The sequence below is a fragment of the Sphaeramia orbicularis genome, unplaced genomic scaffold, assembly GCF_902148855.1.
Source record: "Sphaeramia orbicularis unplaced genomic scaffold, fSphaOr1.1, whole genome shotgun sequence".
In the NCBI taxonomy this organism is placed as follows: domain Eukaryota; kingdom Metazoa; phylum Chordata; class Actinopteri; order Kurtiformes; family Apogonidae; genus Sphaeramia; species Sphaeramia orbicularis.
Genome location: NW_021941632.1, coordinates 67833 through 87743, shown reverse-complemented (window position 1 = coordinate 87743; position 19911 = coordinate 67833). Strand labels below are relative to the sequence as shown.

General features: G+C 41.8%; 2 protein-coding genes across 2 annotated transcripts in view; one reads left to right on the top strand and one right to left on the bottom strand.

Moving 5' to 3' along the window:
• LOC115416622 (zinc finger protein ZFMSA12A-like) overlaps nt 1-6186 on the top strand; it is a 43553-nt gene extending 37367 nt beyond the window's left edge. Inside the window, exon 10 of the mRNA XM_030130459.1 lies at nt 5013-6186. Coding sequence (XP_029986319.1) covers nt 5013-5224 — 212 coding nt within the window. The 3' untranslated portion in view covers nt 5225-6186. The remainder of the gene's footprint in view (nt 1-5012) is intronic.
• Nucleotides 6187-13875: 7689 nt separating this feature from the next.
• On the bottom strand, nt 13876-19215 carry f2 (coagulation factor II (thrombin)). Its single transcript, XM_030130455.1, has 3 exons — nt 19041-19215; nt 14148-14224; nt 13876-14028 (listed from the first exon to the last, which is right to left on the bottom strand). The coding sequence occupies exons 1-3, from the start codon at nt 19213-19215 to the stop codon at nt 13876-13878; spliced, it is 405 nt and encodes a 134-aa protein (XP_029986315.1).
• Nucleotides 19216-19911: the final 696 nt, after the last annotated feature.

Below are 19911 nucleotides of genomic sequence, written 5' to 3'. Positions count from 1 at the left end.
GTAGGTTCTAAACATGAACGTCCAGGCAGGTTCCATAGGTTCTAAACATGAACACCCAGGCAGGTTCCACCGGTTCTAAACAGGAACACTTAGGCAAGTTCCATAGGTTCTAAACAGGAACGTCCAGGCAGGTTCCACCGATTCTAAACAGGAATACCCAGGCAGGTTCCACCGGTTCTAAACATGAACGTCCAGGCAGGTTCCGCCGGTTCTAAACATGAACGTCCAGGCAGGTTCCGTAGGTTCTAAACATGAACGTCCAGGCAGGTTCCATAGGTTCTAAACATGAACACCCAGGCAGGTTCCACCGGTTCTAAACAGGAACACTTAGGCAAGTTCCATAGGTTCTAAACATGAACGTCCAGGCAGGTTCCACCGATTCTAAACAGGAACACCCAGGCAGGTTCCACCGGTTCTAAACATGAATGTCCAGGCAGGTTCCATAGGTTCTAAAAATGACCGTCCAGGCAGGTTCCATAGGTTCTAAACATGAATGTCCAGGCAGGTTCCACTGGTTCTAAACAGGAACACCCAGGCAGGTTCCACTGGTTCTAAACAGGAACACCCAGGCAGGTTCCATAGGTTCTAAACATGAACGTCCAGGCAGGTTCCACTGGTTCTAAACAGGAATACCCAGGCAGGTTCCAACGGTTCTAAACATGAACGTCCAGGCAGGTTCCACCGGTTCTAAACATGAACGTCTAGTCAGGTTCCGTAGGTTCTAAACATGAACGTCCAGGCAGGTTCCATAGGTTCTAAACATGAACACCCAGGCAGGTTCCACCGGTTCTAAACAGGAACACTTAGGCAAGTTCCATAGGTTCTAAAAATGACCGTCCAGGCAGGTTCCATAGGTTCTAAACATGAATGTCCAGGCAGGTTCCACTGGTTCTAAACAGGAACACCCAGGCAGGTTCCACTGGTTCTAAACAGGAACACCCAGGCAGGTTCCATAGGTTCTAAACATGAACGTCCAGGCAGGTTCCACTGGTTGTAAACAGGAATACCCAGGCAGGTTCCACCGGTTTTAAACATGAACGTCCAGGCAGGTTCCACTGGTTCTAAACATGAACGTCCAGGCAGGTTCTGTAGGTTCTAAACATGAACGTCCAGGCAGATTCCACTGATTCTAAAAAGGAACGTCCAGGCAGGTTCCACCGGTTCTAAACATGAATGTCCAGGCAGGTTCCACCGCTTCTAAACATGAACGTCCAGGCAGGTTCCAACGGTTCTAAACATGAACGTCCAGGCAGGTTCCACCGGTTCTAAACATGAACGTCTAGTCAGGTTCCGTAGGTTCTAAACATGAACGTCCAGGCAGGTTCCATAGGTTCTAAACATGAACACCCAGGCAGGTTCCACCGGTTCTAAACAGGAACACTCAGGCAAGTTCCATAGGTTCTAAACATGAACGTCCAGGCAGGTTCCACCGATTCTAAACAGGAACACCCAGGCAGGTTCCACCGGTTCTAAACATGAATGTCCAGGCAGGTTCCACCGGTTCTAAACATGAACGTCCAGGCAGGTTCCATAGGTTCTAAACATGAACGTCCAAGCAGGTTCCATAGGTTCTAAACATGAATGTCCAGGCAGGTTCCACCGGTTCTAAACAGGAACGTCCAGGCAGGTTCCATAGGTTCTAAACATGAACGTCCAGGCAGGTTCCACTGGTTCTAAACAGGAACACCCAGGCAGGTTCCACCGGTTCTAAACAGGAACACCCAGGCAGGTTCCATAGGTTCTAAACATGAACGTCCAGGCAGGTTCCACTGGTTCTAAACAGGAATACCCAGGCAGGTTCCACCGGTTCTAAACATGAACGTCCAGGCAGGTTCCGTAGGTTCTAAACATGAACGTCCAGGCAGGTTCCGTAGGTTCTAAACATGAACGTCTAGGCAGATTCCACTGATTCTAAACAGGAACGTCCAGGCAGGTTCCACTGGTTCTAAACATGAATGTCCAGGCAGGTTCCACCGGATCTAAACAAGAACATCCAGGCAGATTCCACCGGTTCTAAATAGGAACGTCCAGGCAGGTTCCATCGGTTCTAAACAGGAACACCCAGGTAGGTTCCATAGGTTCTAAACATGAATGTCCAGGCAGGTTCCATAGGTTCTCAACATGAATGTCCAGATAGGTTCCACCGGTTCTAAACATGAATGTCCAGGCAGGTTCCACTGGTTCTAAACAGGAACACCCAGGCAGGTTCCACCGGTTTTAAACAGGAACACCCAGGCAGGTTCCATAGGTTCTAAACATGACCGTCCAGGCAGGTTCCACTGGTTCTAAACAGGAACACCCAGGCAGGTTCCACCGGTTCTAAACAGGAACGTCCAGGCAGGTTCCGTAGGTTCTAAACATGAACGTCCAGGCAGGTTCCGTAGGTTCTAAACATGAACGTCCAGGCAGGTTCCACTGGTTCTAAACATGAATGTCCAGGCAGGTTCCACCGGATCTAAACAAGAACATCCAGGCAGATTCCACCGGTTCTAAATAGGAATGTCCAGGCAGGTTCCATCGGTTCTAAACAGGAACACCCAGGTAGGTTCCATAGGTTCTAAACATGAATGTCCAGGCAGGTTCCATAGGTTCTCAACATGAATGTCCAGACAGGTTCCACCGGTTCTAAACATGAATGTCCAGGCAGGTTCCACTGGTTCTAAACAGGAACACCCAGGCAGGTTCCACCGGTTTTAAACAGGAACACCCAGGCAGGTTCCATAGGTTCTAAACATGACCGTCCAGGCAGGTTCCACTGGTTCTAAACAGGAACACCCAGGCAGGTTCCACCGGTTCTAAACAGGAATGTCCAGGCAGGTTCCGTAGGTTCTAAACATGAACGTCCAGGCAGGTTCCGTAGGTTCTAAACATGAACGTCCAGGCAGGTTCCACCGGTTCTAAACAGGAACGCCCAGGCAGTTTCCACCAGTTCTAAACAGGAACACCCAGGCAGGTTCCACCAGTTCTAAACATGAACGTCCAGGTAGGTTCCATAGGTTCTAAACATGAACGTCCAGGCAGGTTCTATACATTCTAAACATGAACATCCAGGCAGGTTCCATAGGTTCTAAACATGAACGTCCAGGCAGGTTCCATAGGTTCTAAACATGAACGTCCAGGCAGGTTCCATAGGTTCTAAACATGAACGTCCAGGCAGGTTCCATAGGTTCTAAACATGAACGTCCAGGCAGGTTCCACTAGTTCTAAACAGGAACACACAGGCAGGTTCCATAGGTTCTAAACATGAATGTCCAGGCAGGTTCCACCGGTTCTAAACAGGAACACCCAGGCAGGTTCCACCAGTTTTAAACAGGAACACCCAGGCAGGTTCCACCGGTTCTAAACATGAACGTCCAGGCAGGTTCCGTAGGTTCTAAACATGAACGTCCAGGCAGGTTCCGTAGGTTCTAAACATGAACGTCCAGGCAGGTTCCGTCGGTTCTAAACATGAACGTCTAGGCAGATTCCACTGATTCTAAACAGGAACGTCCAGGCAGGTTCCACCGGTTCTAAACATGAATGTCCAGGCAGGTTCCACCGGATCTAAACAAGAACATCCAGGCAGATTCCACCGGTTCTAAATAGGAACGTCCAGGCAGGTTCCATCGGTTCTAAACAGGAACACCCAGGTAGGTTCCATAGGTTCTAAACATGAATGTCCAGGCAGGTTCCATAGGTTCTCAACATGAATGTCCAGACAGGTTCCACCGGTTCTAAACATGAATGTCCAGGCAGGTTCCACTGGTTCTAAACAGGAACACCCAGGCAGGTTCCACCGGTTCTAAACAGGAACACCCAGGCAGGTTCCATAGGTTCTACACATGACCGTCCAGGCAGGTTCCACTGGTTCTAAACAGGAACACCCAGGCAGGTTCCACCGGTTCTAAACAGGAACGTCCAGGCAGGTTCCGTAGGTTCTAAACATGAACGTCCAGGCAGGTTCCGTAGGTTCTAAACATGAACGTCCAGGCAGGTTCCACCGGTTCTAAACAGGAACGCCTAGGCAGTTTCCACCAGTTCTAAACAGGAACACCCAGGCAGGTTCCACCAGTTCTAAACATGAACGTCCAGGCAGGTTCCATAGGTTCTAAACATGAATGTCCAGGCAGGTTCCATAGGTTCTAAACATGAACGTCCAGGCAGGTTCCACTGGTTCTAAACAGGAACACCCAGGCAGGTTCCATAGGTTCTAAACAGGAACATCCAGGCAGATTCCACTGGTTCTAAATAGGAACGTCCAGGCAGGTTCCACTGGTTCTAAACAGGAACACCCAGGCAGGTTCCATAGGTTCTAAACATGAACGTCCAGGCAGGTTCCATAGGTTCTAAACATGAATGTCCAGGCAGGTTCCATAGGTTCTAAACATGAACGTCCAGGCAGGTTCCACTAGTTCTAAACAGGAACACACAGGCCGGTTCCATAGGTTCTAAACATGAATGCCCAGGCAGGTTCCACCGGTTCTAAACAGGAACACCCAGGCAGGTTCCACCAGTTTTAAACAGGAACACCCAGGCAGGTTCCACCGGTTCTAAACATGAACGTCCAGGCAGGTTCCACCGGTTCTAAACATGAACGTCCAGGCAGATTCCACTGGTTCTAAATAGGAATGTCCAGGCAGGTTCCATAGATTCTAAACAGGAACACCCAGGCAGGCTCCATAGGTTCTAAACATGAACGTCCAGGCAGGTTCCACTGGTTCTAAACAGGAACATCCAGGCAGATTCCATTGTTTCTAAACGTGAACATCCAGGCAGGTTCTAAACAGGAATATCCAGGCAGGTTCCACAGGTTCTATACGGGAATGTTACTGTTTTTATGTTTTTGTCTACCATTTACAGAACAGACTTCAGTGGTTCTGGATGTTTGTTTCTAATGGTTCTGGTTCTAATGGTTGTGGTTCTGTTGTCAGACCGTAATGGTTGTGGTTCTAATGATTCTGGTTCTGGATGTTTGGTTCTGCTGGTTGTGGTTCTGCTGGTTCTAACAGTTGTGGTTGTGGTTCTGTTTCCAGGGGAGAAGCCCTTTTCGTGTCCAGAATGTGGGAAATGTTTGCGGAGGAAGTTTGACCTGAACAAACACCTGCTGTCCCACAGAGACGTCCGACCGCACGCCTGCACCCACTGCCCCAAGAGCTACACCCGCAGAACCCACCTGACCCGGCACCTGAGGACCCACCAGAACCCACCTGACCCGGCACCTGAGGACCCACCAGAACCCACCTGACCCGGCACCTGAGGACCCACCAGAACCCACCTGACCCGGCACCTGAGGACCCACAGAACCCACCTGACCCGGCACCTGAGGACCCAACCCCCTGACCCGCACCTGAGACCACCAACCCTGACCCGGCACCTGAGGACCCACAGAACCCACCTGACCCGGCACCTGAGGACCCACAGAACCCACCTGACCCGGCACCTGAGGACCCACCAGAACCCACCTGACCCGGCACCTGAGGACCCACAGAACCCACCTGACCCGGCACCTGAGGACCCACAGAACCCACCTGACCCGGCACCTGAGGACCCACCAGAACCCACCTGACCCGGCACCTGAGGACCCACAGAACCCACCTGACCCGGCACCTGAGGACCCACAGAACCCACCTGACCCGGCACCTGAGGACCCACCAGAACCCACCTGACCCAGCACCTGAGGACCCACCAGAACCCACCTGACCACTGAGACCTGAGGGGACCCACCAGACCCCTGTCAGTGAAGGCCTGGTACAGACCTGGTCTTGGACTTCCATGTGCCTTTGATGTGGTTGAGCCTTGGCTTTGGCCTTAGGACCCAAATATGGACGTTTGGACGGAAAGACTGAAACTGTTGAAGTGTGTTTGGTCTGAAAGGGAACATTATCAAGAACGTGTGTTGAATAGAATGTGTGTTTAAAACAACTGTTTAAAACAATTAAAAGGATTACACTGATGAAAAGGATTACACTGTTTCAAAAGGATTACACTGTTTAAAACAATAAAAAGGATTAACCTGATTAAAAAGGATTACAAAGTTTAAAAGGATTACAGTGTTTGAAAGGATTAGTGTTTTAAAGGAGTAAAGTGTTTTAAAGGATTACAGTGTTTGAAAGGAGTACAGTGTTTTAAAAGGATTACAGTGTTTTAAAGGAGTACAGTGTTTGAAAGGATTACAGTGTTTTAAAAGGATTACAGTGTTTAAAAGGATTACAGTGTTTTAAAAGGATTACAGTGTTTAAAAGGATTACAGTGTTTTAAAAGGATTACAGTGTTTTAAAAGGATTACAGTATTTTAAAAGGATTACTATGTTTAAAAGGATTACAGTGTTTTAAAAGGAGTACAGTGTTTAAAAGGATTACAGTGTTTTAAAAGGATTACAGTGTTTAAAAGGATTACAGTATTTTAAAAGGATTACAGTGTTTAAAAGGATTACAGTATTTTAAAAGGAGTACAGTATTTTCCAGGAGTACAGTGTTTGAAAGGATTACAGTGTTTTAAAAGGAGTACAGTGTTTACAAGGATTACAGTGTTTTTAAAGGATTACAGTGTTTTAAAAGGATTACAGTGTTTAAAAGGATTACAGTGTTTTAAAAGGATTACAGTGTTTAAAAGGATTACAGTGTTTGAAAGGATTAGTGTTTTAAAGGAGTACAGTGTTTTAAAGGATTACAGTGTTTGAAAGGAGTACAGTGTTTTAAAAGGATTACAGTGTTTTAAAGGAGTACAGTGTTTTAAAGGATTACAGTGTTTAAAAGGATTACAGTGTTTTAAAAGGATTACAGTGTTTTAAAGGAGTACAGTGTTTTAAAGGATTACAGTGTTTGAAAGGAGTACAGTGTTTTAAAAGGATTACAGTGTTTTAAAGGAGTACAGTGTTTGAAAGGATTACAGTGTTTTAAAAGGATTACAGTGTTTAAAAGGATTACAGTGTTTTTAAAGGATTACAGTGTTTAAAAGGATTACAGTGTTTTAAAAGGATTACAGTGTTTAAAAGGATTACAGTGTTTTAAAAGGATTACAGCATTTTAAACGGATTACTATGTTTAAAAGGATTACAGTGTTTTAAAAGGAGTACAGTGTTTAAAAGGATTACAGTTTTTTAAAAGGATTACAGTGTTTGAAAGGATTACAGTGTTTTAAAAGGAGTACAGTGTTTAAAAGGATTACAGTGTTTTTAAAGGATTACAGTGTTTTAAAAGGATTACAGTGTTTAAAAGGATTACAGTGTTTTAAAAGGATTACAGTGTTTGAAAGGATTAGTGTTTTAAAGGAGTACAGTGTTTTAAAGGATTACAGTGTTTGAAAGGAGTACAGTGTTTTAAAAGGATTACAGTGTTTAAAAGGATTACAGTGTTTTAAAAGGATTACAGTGTTTTAAAGGATTACAGTGTTTGAAAGGAGTACAGTGTTTTAAAAGGATTACAGTGTTTTAAAGGAGTACAGTGTTTTAAAAGGATTACAGTATTTTAAAAGGATTACTATGTTTAAAAGGATTACAGTGTTTTAAAAGGAGTACAGTGTTTTAAAAGGATTACAGTGTTTTAAAGGAGTAAAGTGTTTTAAAGGAGTACAGTGTTTGAAAGGATTACAGTGTTTTAAAAGGATTACAGTGTTTAAAAGGATTACAGTGTTTTAAAGGATTAAAGTGTTTAAAAGGATTACAGTGTTTTAAAAGGATTACAGTGTTTAAAAGGATTACAGTGTTTTAAAAGGATTACAGTATTTTAAAAGGATTACTATGTTTAAAAGGATTACAGTGTTTTAAAAGGAGTACAGTGTTTAAAAGGATTAGTGTTTTAAAAGGATTACAGTGTTTAAAAGGATTACAGTATTTTAAAAGGATTACAGTGTTTAAAAGGATTACAGTATTTTAAAAGGAGTACAGTATTTTCCAGGAGTACAGTGTTTGAAAGGATTACAGTGTTTTAAAAGGAGTACAGTGTTTAAAAGGATTACAGTGTTTTTAAAGGATTACAGTGTTTTAAAAGGATTACAGTGTTTAAAAGGATTACAGTGTTTTAAAAGGATTACAGTGTTTAAAAGGATTACAGTGTTTAAAAGGATTACAGTGTTTGAAAGGATTAGTGTTTTAAAGGAGTACAGTGTTTTAAAGGATTACAGTGTTTGAAAGGAGTACAGTGTTTTAAAAGGATTACAGTGTTTTAAAGGAGTACAGTGTTTGAAAGGATTACAGTGTTTTAAAAGGATTACAGTGTTTTAAAGGATTACAGTGTTTAAAAGGATTACAGTGTTTTAAAAGGATTACAGTGTTTAAAAGGATTACAGTGTTTTAAAAGGATTACAGTATTTTAAAAGGATTACTATGTTTAAAAGGATTACAGTGTTTTAAAAGGACTACAGTGTTTAAAAGGATTACAGTGTTTTAAAAGGATTACAGTGTTTGAAAGGATTACAGTATTTTAAAAGGATTACTATGTTTAAAAGGATTAACGTGTTTTAAAGGTGTACAGTGTTTTAAAAGGATTACAGTATTTTAAAAGGATTACTATGTTTAAAAGGATTACAGTGTTTTAAAAGGAGTACAGTGTTTTAAAAGGATTACAGTGTTTTAAAGGAGTACAGTGTTTTAAAAGGATTACAGTATTTTAAAAGGATTACTATGTTTAAAAGGATTACAGTGTTTTAAAAGGAGTACAGTGTTTTAAAAGGATTACAGTGTTTTAAAGGAGTACAGTGTTTGAAAGGATTACAGTGTTTTAAAGGAGTACAGTGTTTGAAAGGATTACAGTGTTTTAAAGGAGTACAGTGTTTGAAAGGATTACAGTGTTTTAAAAGGATTACAGTGTTTAAAAGGATTACAGTGTTTTAAGGGATTACAGTGTTTAAAAGGATTACAGTGTTTTAAAAGGATTACAGTGTTTAAAAGGATTACAGTGTTTTAAAAGGATTACAGTATTTTAAAAGGATTAATATGTTTAAAAGGATTACAGTGTTTTAAAAGGAGTACAGTGTTTAAAAGGATTAGTGTTTTAAAAGGATTACAGTGTTTAAAAGGATTACAGTATTTTAAAAGGATTACAGTGTTTAAAAGGATTACAGTATTTTAAAAGGAGTACAGTATTTTCCAGGAGTACAGTGTTTGAAAGGATTACAGTGTTTTAAAAGGAGTACAGTGTTTAAAAGGATTACAGTGTTTTTAAAGGATTACAGTGTTTTAAAAGGATTACAGTGTTTAAAAGGATTACAGTGTTTAAAAGGATTACAGTGTTTTAAAGGAGTACAGTGTTTTAAAAGGATTACAGTGTTTAAAAGGATTACAGTGTTTTAAAAGTATTACAGTGTTTAAAAGGATTACAGTGTTTAAAAGGATTACAGTGTTTTAAAGGAGTACAGTGTTTTAAAGGATTACAGTGTTTGAAAGCAGTACAGTGTTTTAAAAGGATTACAGTGTTTTAAAGGAGTACAGTGTTTGAAAGGATTACAGTGTTTTAAAAGGATTACAGTGTTTAAAAGGATTACAGTGTTTTAAAGGATTACAGTGTTTAAAAGGATTACAGTGTTTTAAAAGGAGTACAGTGTTTAAAAGGATTAGTGTTTTAAAAGGATTACAGTGTTTAAAAGGATTACAGTATTTTAAAAGGATTACAGTGTTTGAAAGGATTACAGTGTTTTAAAAGGAGTACAGTTTTTAAAAGGATTACAGTGTTTTTAAAGGATTACAGTGTTTTAAAAGGATTACTATGTTTAAAAGGATTACAGTGTTTTAAAGGAGTACAGTGTTTTAAAAGGATTACAGTATTTTAAAAGGATTACTATGTTTAAAAGGATTACAGTGTTTTAAAAGGAGTACAGTGTTTTAAAAGGATTACAGTATTTTAAAAGGATTACTATGTTTAAAAGGATTACAGTGTTTTAAAAGGATTACAGTGTTTTAAAGGAGTACAGTGTTTGAAAGGATTACAGTGTTTGAAAGGATTACAGTGTTTTAAAAGGATTACAGTGTTTTAAAGGAGTACAGTGTTTGAAAGGAGTACAGTGTTTAAAAGGATTACAGTGTTTTAAAGGAGTACAGTGTTTGAAAGGATTACAGTGTTTTAAAGGAGTACAGTGTTTGAAAGGATTACAGTGTTTTAAAGGAGTACAGTGTTTGAAAGGATTACAGTGTTTTAAAAGGATTACAGTGTTTAAAAGGATTACAGTGTTTTAAAGGATTACAGTGTTTAAAAGGATTACAGTGTTTTAAAGGATTACAGTGTTTAAAAGGATTACAGTGTTTTAAAAGGATTACAGTATTTTAAAAGGATTACTATGTTTAAAAGGATTACAGTGTTTTAAAAGGATTACAGTGTTTAAAAGGATTTCAGTATTTTAAAAAGATTACAGTGTTTAAAAGGATTACAGTATTTTAAAAGGAGTACAGTATTTTCCAGGAGTACAGTGTTTGAAAGGATTACAGTGTTTTAAAAGGAGTACAGTGTTTAAAAGGATTACAGTGTTTTTAAAGGATTACAGTGTTTTAAAAGGATTACAGTGTTTAAAAGGATTACAGTGTTTTAAAAGGATTACAGTGTTTAAAAGGATTACAGTGTTTAAAAGGATTACAGTGTTTGAAAGGATTACAGTATTTTAAAAGGATTAATATGTTTAAAAGGATTACAGTGTTTTAAAAGGAGTACAGTGTTTAAAAGGATTAGTGTTTTAAAAGGATTACAGTGTTTAAAAGGATTACAGTATTTTAAAAGGATTACAGTGTTTAAAAGGATTACAGTATTTTAAAAGGAGTACAGTATTTTCCAGGAGTACAGTGTTTGAAAGGATTACAGTGTTTTAAAAGGAGTACAGTGTTTAAAAGGATTACAGTGTTTTTAAAGGATTACAGTGTTTTAAAAGGATTACAGTGTTTAAAAGGATTACAGTGTTTTAAAGGAGTACAGTGTTTTAAAAGGATTACAGTGTTTAAAAGGATTACAGTGTTTTAAAAGTATTACAGTGTTTAAAAGGATTACAGTGTTTAAAAGGATTACAGTGTTTTAAAGGAGTACAGTGTTTTAAAGGATTACAGTGTTTGAAAGGAGTACAGTGTTTTAAAAGGATTACAGTGTTTTAAAGGAGTACAGTGTTTGAAAGGATTACAGTGTTTTAAAAGGATTACAGTGTTTAAAAGGATTACAGTGTTTTAAAGGATTACAGTGTTTAAAAGGATTACAGTGTTTTAAAAGGAGTACAGTGTTTAAAAGGATTAGTGTTTTAAAAGGATTACAGTGTTTAAAAGGATTACAGTATTTTAAAAGGATTACAGTGTTTGAAAGGATTACAGTGTTTTAAAAGGAGTACAGTTTTTAAAAGGATTACAGTGTTTTTAAAGGATTACAGTGTTTTAAAAGGATTACTATGTTTAAAAGGATTACAGTGTTTTAAAGGAGTACAGTGTTTTAAAAGGATTACAGTATTTTAAAAGGATTACTATGTTTAAAAGGATTACAGTGTTTTAAAAGGAGTACAGTGTTTTAAAAGGATTACAGTATTTTAAAAGGATTACTATGTTTAAAAGGATTACAGTGTTTTAAAAGGATTACAGTGTTTTAAAGGAGTACAGTGTTTGAAAGGATTACAGTGTTTGAAAGGATTACAGTGTTTTAAAAGGATTACAGTGTTTTAAAGGAGTACAGTGTTTGAAAGGAGTACAGTGTTTAAAAGGATTACAGTGTTTTAAAGGAGTACAGTGTTTGAAAGGATTACAGTGTTTTAAAGGAGTACAGTGTTTGAAAGGATTACAGTGTTTTAAAGGAGTACAGTGTTTGAAAGGATTACAGTGTTTTAAAAGGATTACAGTGTTTAAAAGGATTACAGTGTTTTAAAGGATTACAGTGTTTAAAAGGATTACAGTGTTTTAAAGGATTACAGTGTTTAAAAGGATTACAGTGTTTTAAAAGGATTACAGTATTTTAAAAGGATTACTATGTTTAAAAGGATTACAGTGTTTTAAAAGGATTACAGTGTTTAAAAGGATTTCAGTATTTTAAAAAGATTACAGTGTTTAAAAGGATTACAGTATTTTAAAAGGAGTACAGTATTTTCCAGGAGTACAGTGTTTGAAAGGATTACAGTGTTTTAAAAGGAGTACAGTGTTTAAAAGGATTACAGTGTTTTTAAAGGATTACAGTGTTTTAAAAGGATTACAGTGTTTAAAAGGATTACAGTGTTTTAAAAGGATTACAGTGTTTAAAAGGATTACAGTGTTTAAAAGGATTACAGTGTTTGAAAGGATTAGTGTTTTAAAGGAGTACAGTGTTTTAAAGGAGTACAGTGTTTTAAAGGATTACAGTGTTTGAAAGTAGTACAGTGTTTTAAAAGGATTACAGTGTTTTAAAGGAGTACAGTGTTTGAAAGGATTACAGTGTTTTAAAAGGATTACAGTGTTTTAAAGGATTACAGTGTTTAAAAGGATTACAGTGTTTTAAAAGGATTACAGTGTTTAAAAGGATTACAGTGTTTTAAAAGGATTACAGTATTTTAAAAGGATTACTATGTTTAAAAGGATTACAGTGTTTTAAAAGGACTACAGTGTTTAAAAGGATTACAGTGTTTTAAAAGGATTACAGTGTTTAAAAGGATTACAGTATTTTAAAAGGAGTACAGTATTTTCCAGAGTACAGTGTTTGAAAGGATTACAGTGTTTAAAAGGATTACAGTGTTTTAAAAGGATTACAGTATTTTAAAAGGATTACTATGTTTAAAAGGATTACAGTGTTTTAAAAGGACTACAGTGTTTAAAAGGATTACAGTGTTTTAAAAGGATTACAGTGTTTAAAAGGATTACAGTATTTTAAAAGGATTACAGTGTTTAAAAGGATTACAGTATTTTAAAAGGAGTACAGTATTTTCCAGAGTACAGTGTTTGAAAGGATTACAGTGTTTTAAAAGGAGTACAGTGTTTAAAAGGATTACAGTGTTTTTAAAGGATTACAGTGTTTTAAAAGGATTACAGTGTTGAAAAGGATTACAGTGTTTTAAAGGATTACAGTGTTTAAAAGGATTACAGTGTTTTAAAAGGATTACAGTGTTTAAAAGGATTACAATGTTTTAAAAGGAATACAGTGTTTAAAAGGATTACAGTATTTTAAAAGGATTACAGTATTTTCCAGGAGTACAGTGTGTGTGTGTTTGTGCAGATGCACTTTGGACTGAACAGGTTCCAGTGTAAACAGCTGATCAGCTGATCAGGTTTACCTTCAGTCTGTTTACATCAGCACTTAAACCACACCCACCACCTGCTGCACGTGTGTGTGTTAGTGTGTGTGTGTGTTAGTGTGTGTGTGTTAGTGTGTGTGTGTGTTAGTGTGTGTGTGTTAGTGTGTGTATTAGTGTGTGTGTGTGTTAGTGTGTGTGTGTGTGTGTGTGTGTTAGTGTGTGTGTGTGTGTGTGTGTGTGTGTTAGTGTGTGTGTGTGTGTTAGTGTGTGTGTGTTAGTGTGTGTATTAGTGTGTGTGTGTGTGTGTGTTAGTGTGTGTGTGTGTGTGTGTGTGTTAGTGTGTGTGTGTGTGTTAGTGTGTGTGTGTGTGTTAGTGTGTGTGTGTGTTAGTGTGTGTTTTAGTGTGTGTGTGTGTGTTAGTGTGTGTGTGTTAGTGTGTGTATTAGTGTGTGTGTGTGTGTGTGTGTGTGTGTGTTAGTGTGTGTATTAGTGTGTGTGTGTGTGTGTTAGTGTGTGTATTAGTGTGTGTGTATATGTATTAGTGTGTGTGTGTGTTAGTGTGTGTATTAGTGTGTGTGTATATGTATTAGTGTGTGTGTGTGTGTGTGTGTTGCAGTGCTCAGTAAAACCACATGGGACTCATTCACAGCTTTTATTGGTCACATGACTGTTTTCATTGGTTGCCTGTGTGGTTGCCACCCCTCCTCCTCAGACTCCTCCTCAGACTCCTCCTCAGACTCCTCCTACTCGTCGTCCGTTGCCACCTTGTCGATGACCTTCCTGATCCAGCGGTTCATCCTGAACAGGTGGGTGTAGAAGCCGTATTTACCGTCACGGTCGCAGCCTTCGCCCCACGACACGATGCCCATCTGGTACCAGCGGTTCTGACCCGGGTGCTGAAACAACCACACCGGGGTCAGAGGGCGCGGCGGGGTTCCGGACGGTCCGGGACCCGTTCTACTGAAGGAACGGGTTCCGGACGGTCCCAGACTTACGTGGTCTGTTCTGGTCTCACCTTCATCACAAAGGGTCCTCCACTGTCCCCCTCACAGGCGTCCCCTCTGCGTCCCTGGGGGTCATCTGGTCTATAACCTGGAACACAGCAGAACCAGTCTATGACCTGGACCACAGTCTATAACCTGGACCACAGTCTATAACCTGGAACACAGCAGAACCAGTCTATGACCTGGACCACAGTCTATAACCTGGACCACAGTCTATAACCTGGAACACAGCAGAACCAGTCTATGACCTGGACCACAGTCTATAACCTGGACCACAGTCTATAACCTGGAACACAGCAGAACCAGTCTATGACCTGGACCACAGTGTATAACCTGGACCACAGTCTATAACCTGGAACACAGTCTATAACCTGGAACACAGCAGAACCAGTCTATGACCTGGACCACAGTCTATAACCTGGACCACAGTCTATAACCTGGAACACAGCAGAACCAGTCTATGACCTGGACCACAGTCTATAACCTGGACCACAGTCTATAACCTGGAACACAGCAGAACCAGTCTATGACCTGGACCACAGTCTATAACCTGGAACACAGTCTATAACCTGGAACACAGTCTATAACCTGGAACACAGCAGAACCAGTCTATGACCTGGACCACAGTCTATAACCTGGACCACAGTCTATAACCTGGAACACAGCAGAACCAGTCTATGACCTGGACCACAGTCTATAACCTGGAACACAGTCTATAACCTGGAACACAGTCTATAACCTGGAACACAGCAGAACCAGTCTATGACCTGGACCACAGTCTATAACCTGGAACACAGCAGAACCGGTCTATGACCTGGACCACAGTCTATAACCTGGAACACAGCAGAACCGGTCTATAACCTGGACCACAGTCTATAACCTGGACCACAGTCTATAACCTGGAACACAGTCTATAACCTGGAACACAGTCTATAACCTGGAACACAGCAGAACCGGTCTATAACCTGGAACACAGTCTATAACCTGGAACACAGCAGAACCAGTCTATGACCTGGACCACAGTCTATAACCTGGAACACAGTCTATAACCTGGACCACAGTCTATAACCTGGACCACAGTCTATAACCTGGAACACAGCAGAACCAGTCTATGACCTGGACCACAGTCTATAACCTGGAACACAGTCTATAACCTGGAACACAGTCTATAACCTGGAACACAGCAGAACCAGTCTATGACCTGGACCACAGTCTATAACCTGGAACACAGCAGAACCGGTCTATGACCTGGACCACAGTCTATAACCTGGAACACAGCAGAACCGGTCTATGACCTGGACCACAGTCTATAACCTGGAACACAGCAGAACCGGTCTATAACCTGGAACACAGTCTATAACCTGGAACACAGCAGAACCGGTCTATAACCTGGAACACAGTCTATAACCTGGAACACAGCAGAACCAGTCTATGACCTGGACCACAGTCTATAACCTGGAACACAGTCTATAACCTGGAACACAGCAGAACCAGTCTATGACCTGGACCACAGTCTATAACCTGGAACACAGTCTATAACCTGGAACACAGTCTATAACCTGGAACACAGCAGAACCAGTCTATGACCTGGACCACAGTCTATAACCTGGAACACAGCAGAACCGGTCTATAACCTGGACCACAGTCTATAACCTGGACCACAGTCTATAACCTGGAACACAGTCTATAACCTGGAACAAAGCAGAACCGGTCTATAACCTGGAACACAGTCTATAACCTGGAACACAGCAGAACCAGTCTATAACCTGGACCACAGTCTATAACCTGGACCACGGTCTATAACCTGGAACACAGTCTATAACCTGGAACACAGCAGAACCAGTCTATGACCTGGACCACAGTCTATAACCTGGACCACAGTCTATAACCTGGAACACAGTCTATAACCTGGAACACAGCAGAACCAGTCTATGACCTGGACCACAGTCTATAACCTGGAACACAGTCTATAACCTGGAACACAGCAGAACCAGTCTATGACCTGGACCACAGTCTATAACCTGGAACACAGCAGAACCGGTCTATGACCTGGACCACAGTCTATAACCTGGAACACAGCAGAACCGGTCTATAACCTGGACCACAGTCTATAACCTGGACCACAGTCTATAACCTGGAACACAGTCTATAACCTGGAACACAGCAGAACCGGTCTATAACCTGGAACACAGTCTATAACCTGGAACACAGCAGAACCAGTCTATGACCTGGACCACAGTCTATAACCTGGAACACAGTCTATAACCTGGACCACAGTCTATAACCTGGACCACAGTCTATAACCTGGAACACAGTCTATAACCTGGAACACAGCAGAACCAGTCTATGACCTGGACCACAGTCTATAACCTGGAACACAGTCTATAACCTGGAACACAGTCTATAACCTGGAACACAGCAGAACCAGTCTATGACCTGGACCACAGTCTATAACCTGGAACACAGCAGAACCGGTCTATGACCTGGACCACAGTCTATAACCTGGAACACAGCAGAACCGGTCTATAACCTGGACCACAGTCTATAACCTGGACCACAGTCTATAACCTGGAACACAGTCTATAACCTGGAACACAGCAGAACCGGTCTATAACCTGGAACACAGTCTATAACCTGGAACACAGCAGAACCAGTCTATGACCTGGACCACAGTCTATAACCTGGACCACAGTCTATAACCTGGACCACAGTCTATAACCTGGAACACAGTCTATAACCTGGAACACAGCAGAACCAGTCTATGACCTGGACCACAGTCTATAACCTGGAACACAGTCTATAACCTGGACCACAGTCTATAACCTGGAACACAGCAGAACCAGTCTATGACCTGGACCACAGTCTATAACCTGGAACACAGTCTATAACCTGGAACACAGTCTATAACCTGGACCACAGTCTATAACCTGGACCACAGTCTATAACCTGGAACACAGTCTATAACCTGGAACACAGCAGAACCAGTCTATGACCTGGACCACAGTCTATAACCTGGAACACAGTCTATAACCTGGAACACAGTCTATAACCTGGAACACAGCAGAACCAGTCTATGACCTGGACCACAGTCTATAACCTGGAACACAGCAGAACCGGTCTATGACCTGGACCACAGTCTATAACCTGGAACACAGCAGAACCGGTCTATAACCTGGACCACAGTCTATAACCTGGAACACAGTCTATAACCTGGAACACAGCAGAACCGGTCTATAACCTGGAACACAGTCTATAACCTGGAACACAGCAGAACCAGTCTATGACCTGGACCACAGTCTATAACCTGGAACACAGTCTATAACCTGGAACACAGTCTATAACCTGGAACACAGCAGAACCAGTCTATGACCTGGACCACAGTCTATAACCTGGAACACAGTCTATAACCTGGAACACAGTCTATAACCTGGAACACAGCAGAACCAGTCTATGACCTGGACCACAGTCTATAACCTGGAACACAGCAGAACCAGTCTATGACCTGGACCACAGTCTATAACCTGGAACACAGTCTATAACCTGGACCACAGTCTATAACCTGGAACACAGCAGAACCGGTCTATAACCTGGAACACAGTCTATAACCTGGAACACAGTCTATAACCTGGAACACAGCAGAACTGGTCTATAACCTGGAACACAGTCTATAACCTGGAACACAGCAGAACCGGTCTATGACCAGGACCACAGTCTATAACCAGGACCACAGTCTATAACCTGGAACACAGTCTATAACCTGGAACACAGCAGAACCGGTCTATGACCTGGACCACAGTCTATAACATGAAACACAGTCTATAACCTGGAACACAGCAGAACCGGTCTTTGACCTGGACCACAGTCTATAACCTGGACCACAGTCTATAACCTGGACCACAGTCTATAACCTGAAACACAGTCTATAACCTGGAACACAGCAGAACCGGTCTATGACCTGGACCACACTCTATAACCTGGACCACAGTCTATAACCTGGAACACAGCAGAACCGGTCTATGACCTGGACCACAGTTTATAACCTGGAACACAGCAGAACCGGTCTATGACCTGGACCACAGTCTATAACCTGAAACACAGCAGAACCGGTCTATGACCTGGAACACAGTCTATAACCTGGAACACAGTCTATAACCTGGAACACAGCAGAACCGGTCTATGACCTGGACCACAGTCTATAACCTGGACCACAGTCTATAACCTGAAACACAGCAGAACCGGTCTATAACCTGGACCACAGTCTATAACCTGGACCACAATCTATAACCTGAAACACAGTAGAACCGGCCTATAACCTGGACCACAGTCTATAACCTGGACCACAGTCTGTAACCTGGACCACAGTCTATAACCTGAAACACAGCAGAACCGGCCTATAACCTGGACCACACTCTATAACCTGGACCACAGTCTATAACCTGAAACACAGCAGAACCGGTCTATAACCTGGACCACAGTCTATAACCTGAAACACAGCAGAACCGGTCTATAACCTGGACCACAGTCTATAACCTGGACCACAGTCTATAACCTGAAACACAGAAGAACCGGTCTATGACCTGGACCACAGTCTATAACATGAAACACAGTCTATAACCTGGAACACAGAGGAACCGGTCTATAACCTGGACCACAGTCTATAACCATGACCACAGTCTATAACCTGAAACACAGCAGAACCGGTCTATAACCTAGACCACAGTCCATAACCTGAAACACAGTCTATAACCTGGAACACATAGGAACCGGTCTATAACCTGGACCACAGTCTATAACCTGGACCACAGTCTATAACCTGGAACACAGCAGAACCGGTCTATAACCTGGACCACAGTCTATAACCTGGACCACAGTCTGCATTCGTTCGGACCCGGGTCAAACGGTACCTGCACAGAACATGTTCCCTGTGATCCGCACGGCCGTGGAGCTGCGGCAGGTGTCCTGGTCGGCGATGGGCAGGTGGATCTGCTGCAGAACCGACGGCAGGTTCCTGGATGCGGGGTTCCAGGTTTCCTGCAGGTTCCCCCAACCCGTCACACGACCCTTAAAGCCTGCGGTCATCAGACTGTGAACAGAACCATCAGAACAGAACCGCTGTCACAGAACCGTCAGGACAGAACCACTGTCACAGAACCGTCAGAACAGAACCGTCAAAAGCAGAACTGCTGTCACAGAACCGTCAGAAAAGAACCACTGTCACAGAACCGTCAGAACAGAACCGTCAGAAAGGAACCGCTGTCAAAGAACCATCAGAAAAGAACTGCTGTCACAGAACCGTCAGAACAGAACTGTCAGAAAAGAACCGCTGTCACAGAACTGTCAGAACAGAACCGTCAGAACAGAACCACTGTCACAGAACCACTGTCATAGAACCGTCAGCACAGAACCGTCAAAAGCAGAACCGCTGTCACAGAACCGTCAGAACAGAACTGTCAGAACAGAACCGCTGTCACAGAACTGTCAGAACAGAACCGTCAGAACAGAACCACTGTCACAGAACCACTGTCATAGAACCGTCAGAACAGAACCGTCAAAAGCAGAACCGCTGTCACAGAACCGTCAGAACAACCGTCAGAACAGAACCGCTGTCACAGAACCATCAGAACAGAACCGCTGTCACAGAACTGTCAGAACAGAACCGCTGTCACAGAACCGTCAGAACAGAACTGCTGTCACAGAACCGTCAGAACAGAACCGCTGTCACAGAACCATCAGAACAGAACCGCTGTCACAGAACTGTCAGAACGCAACTGTCAG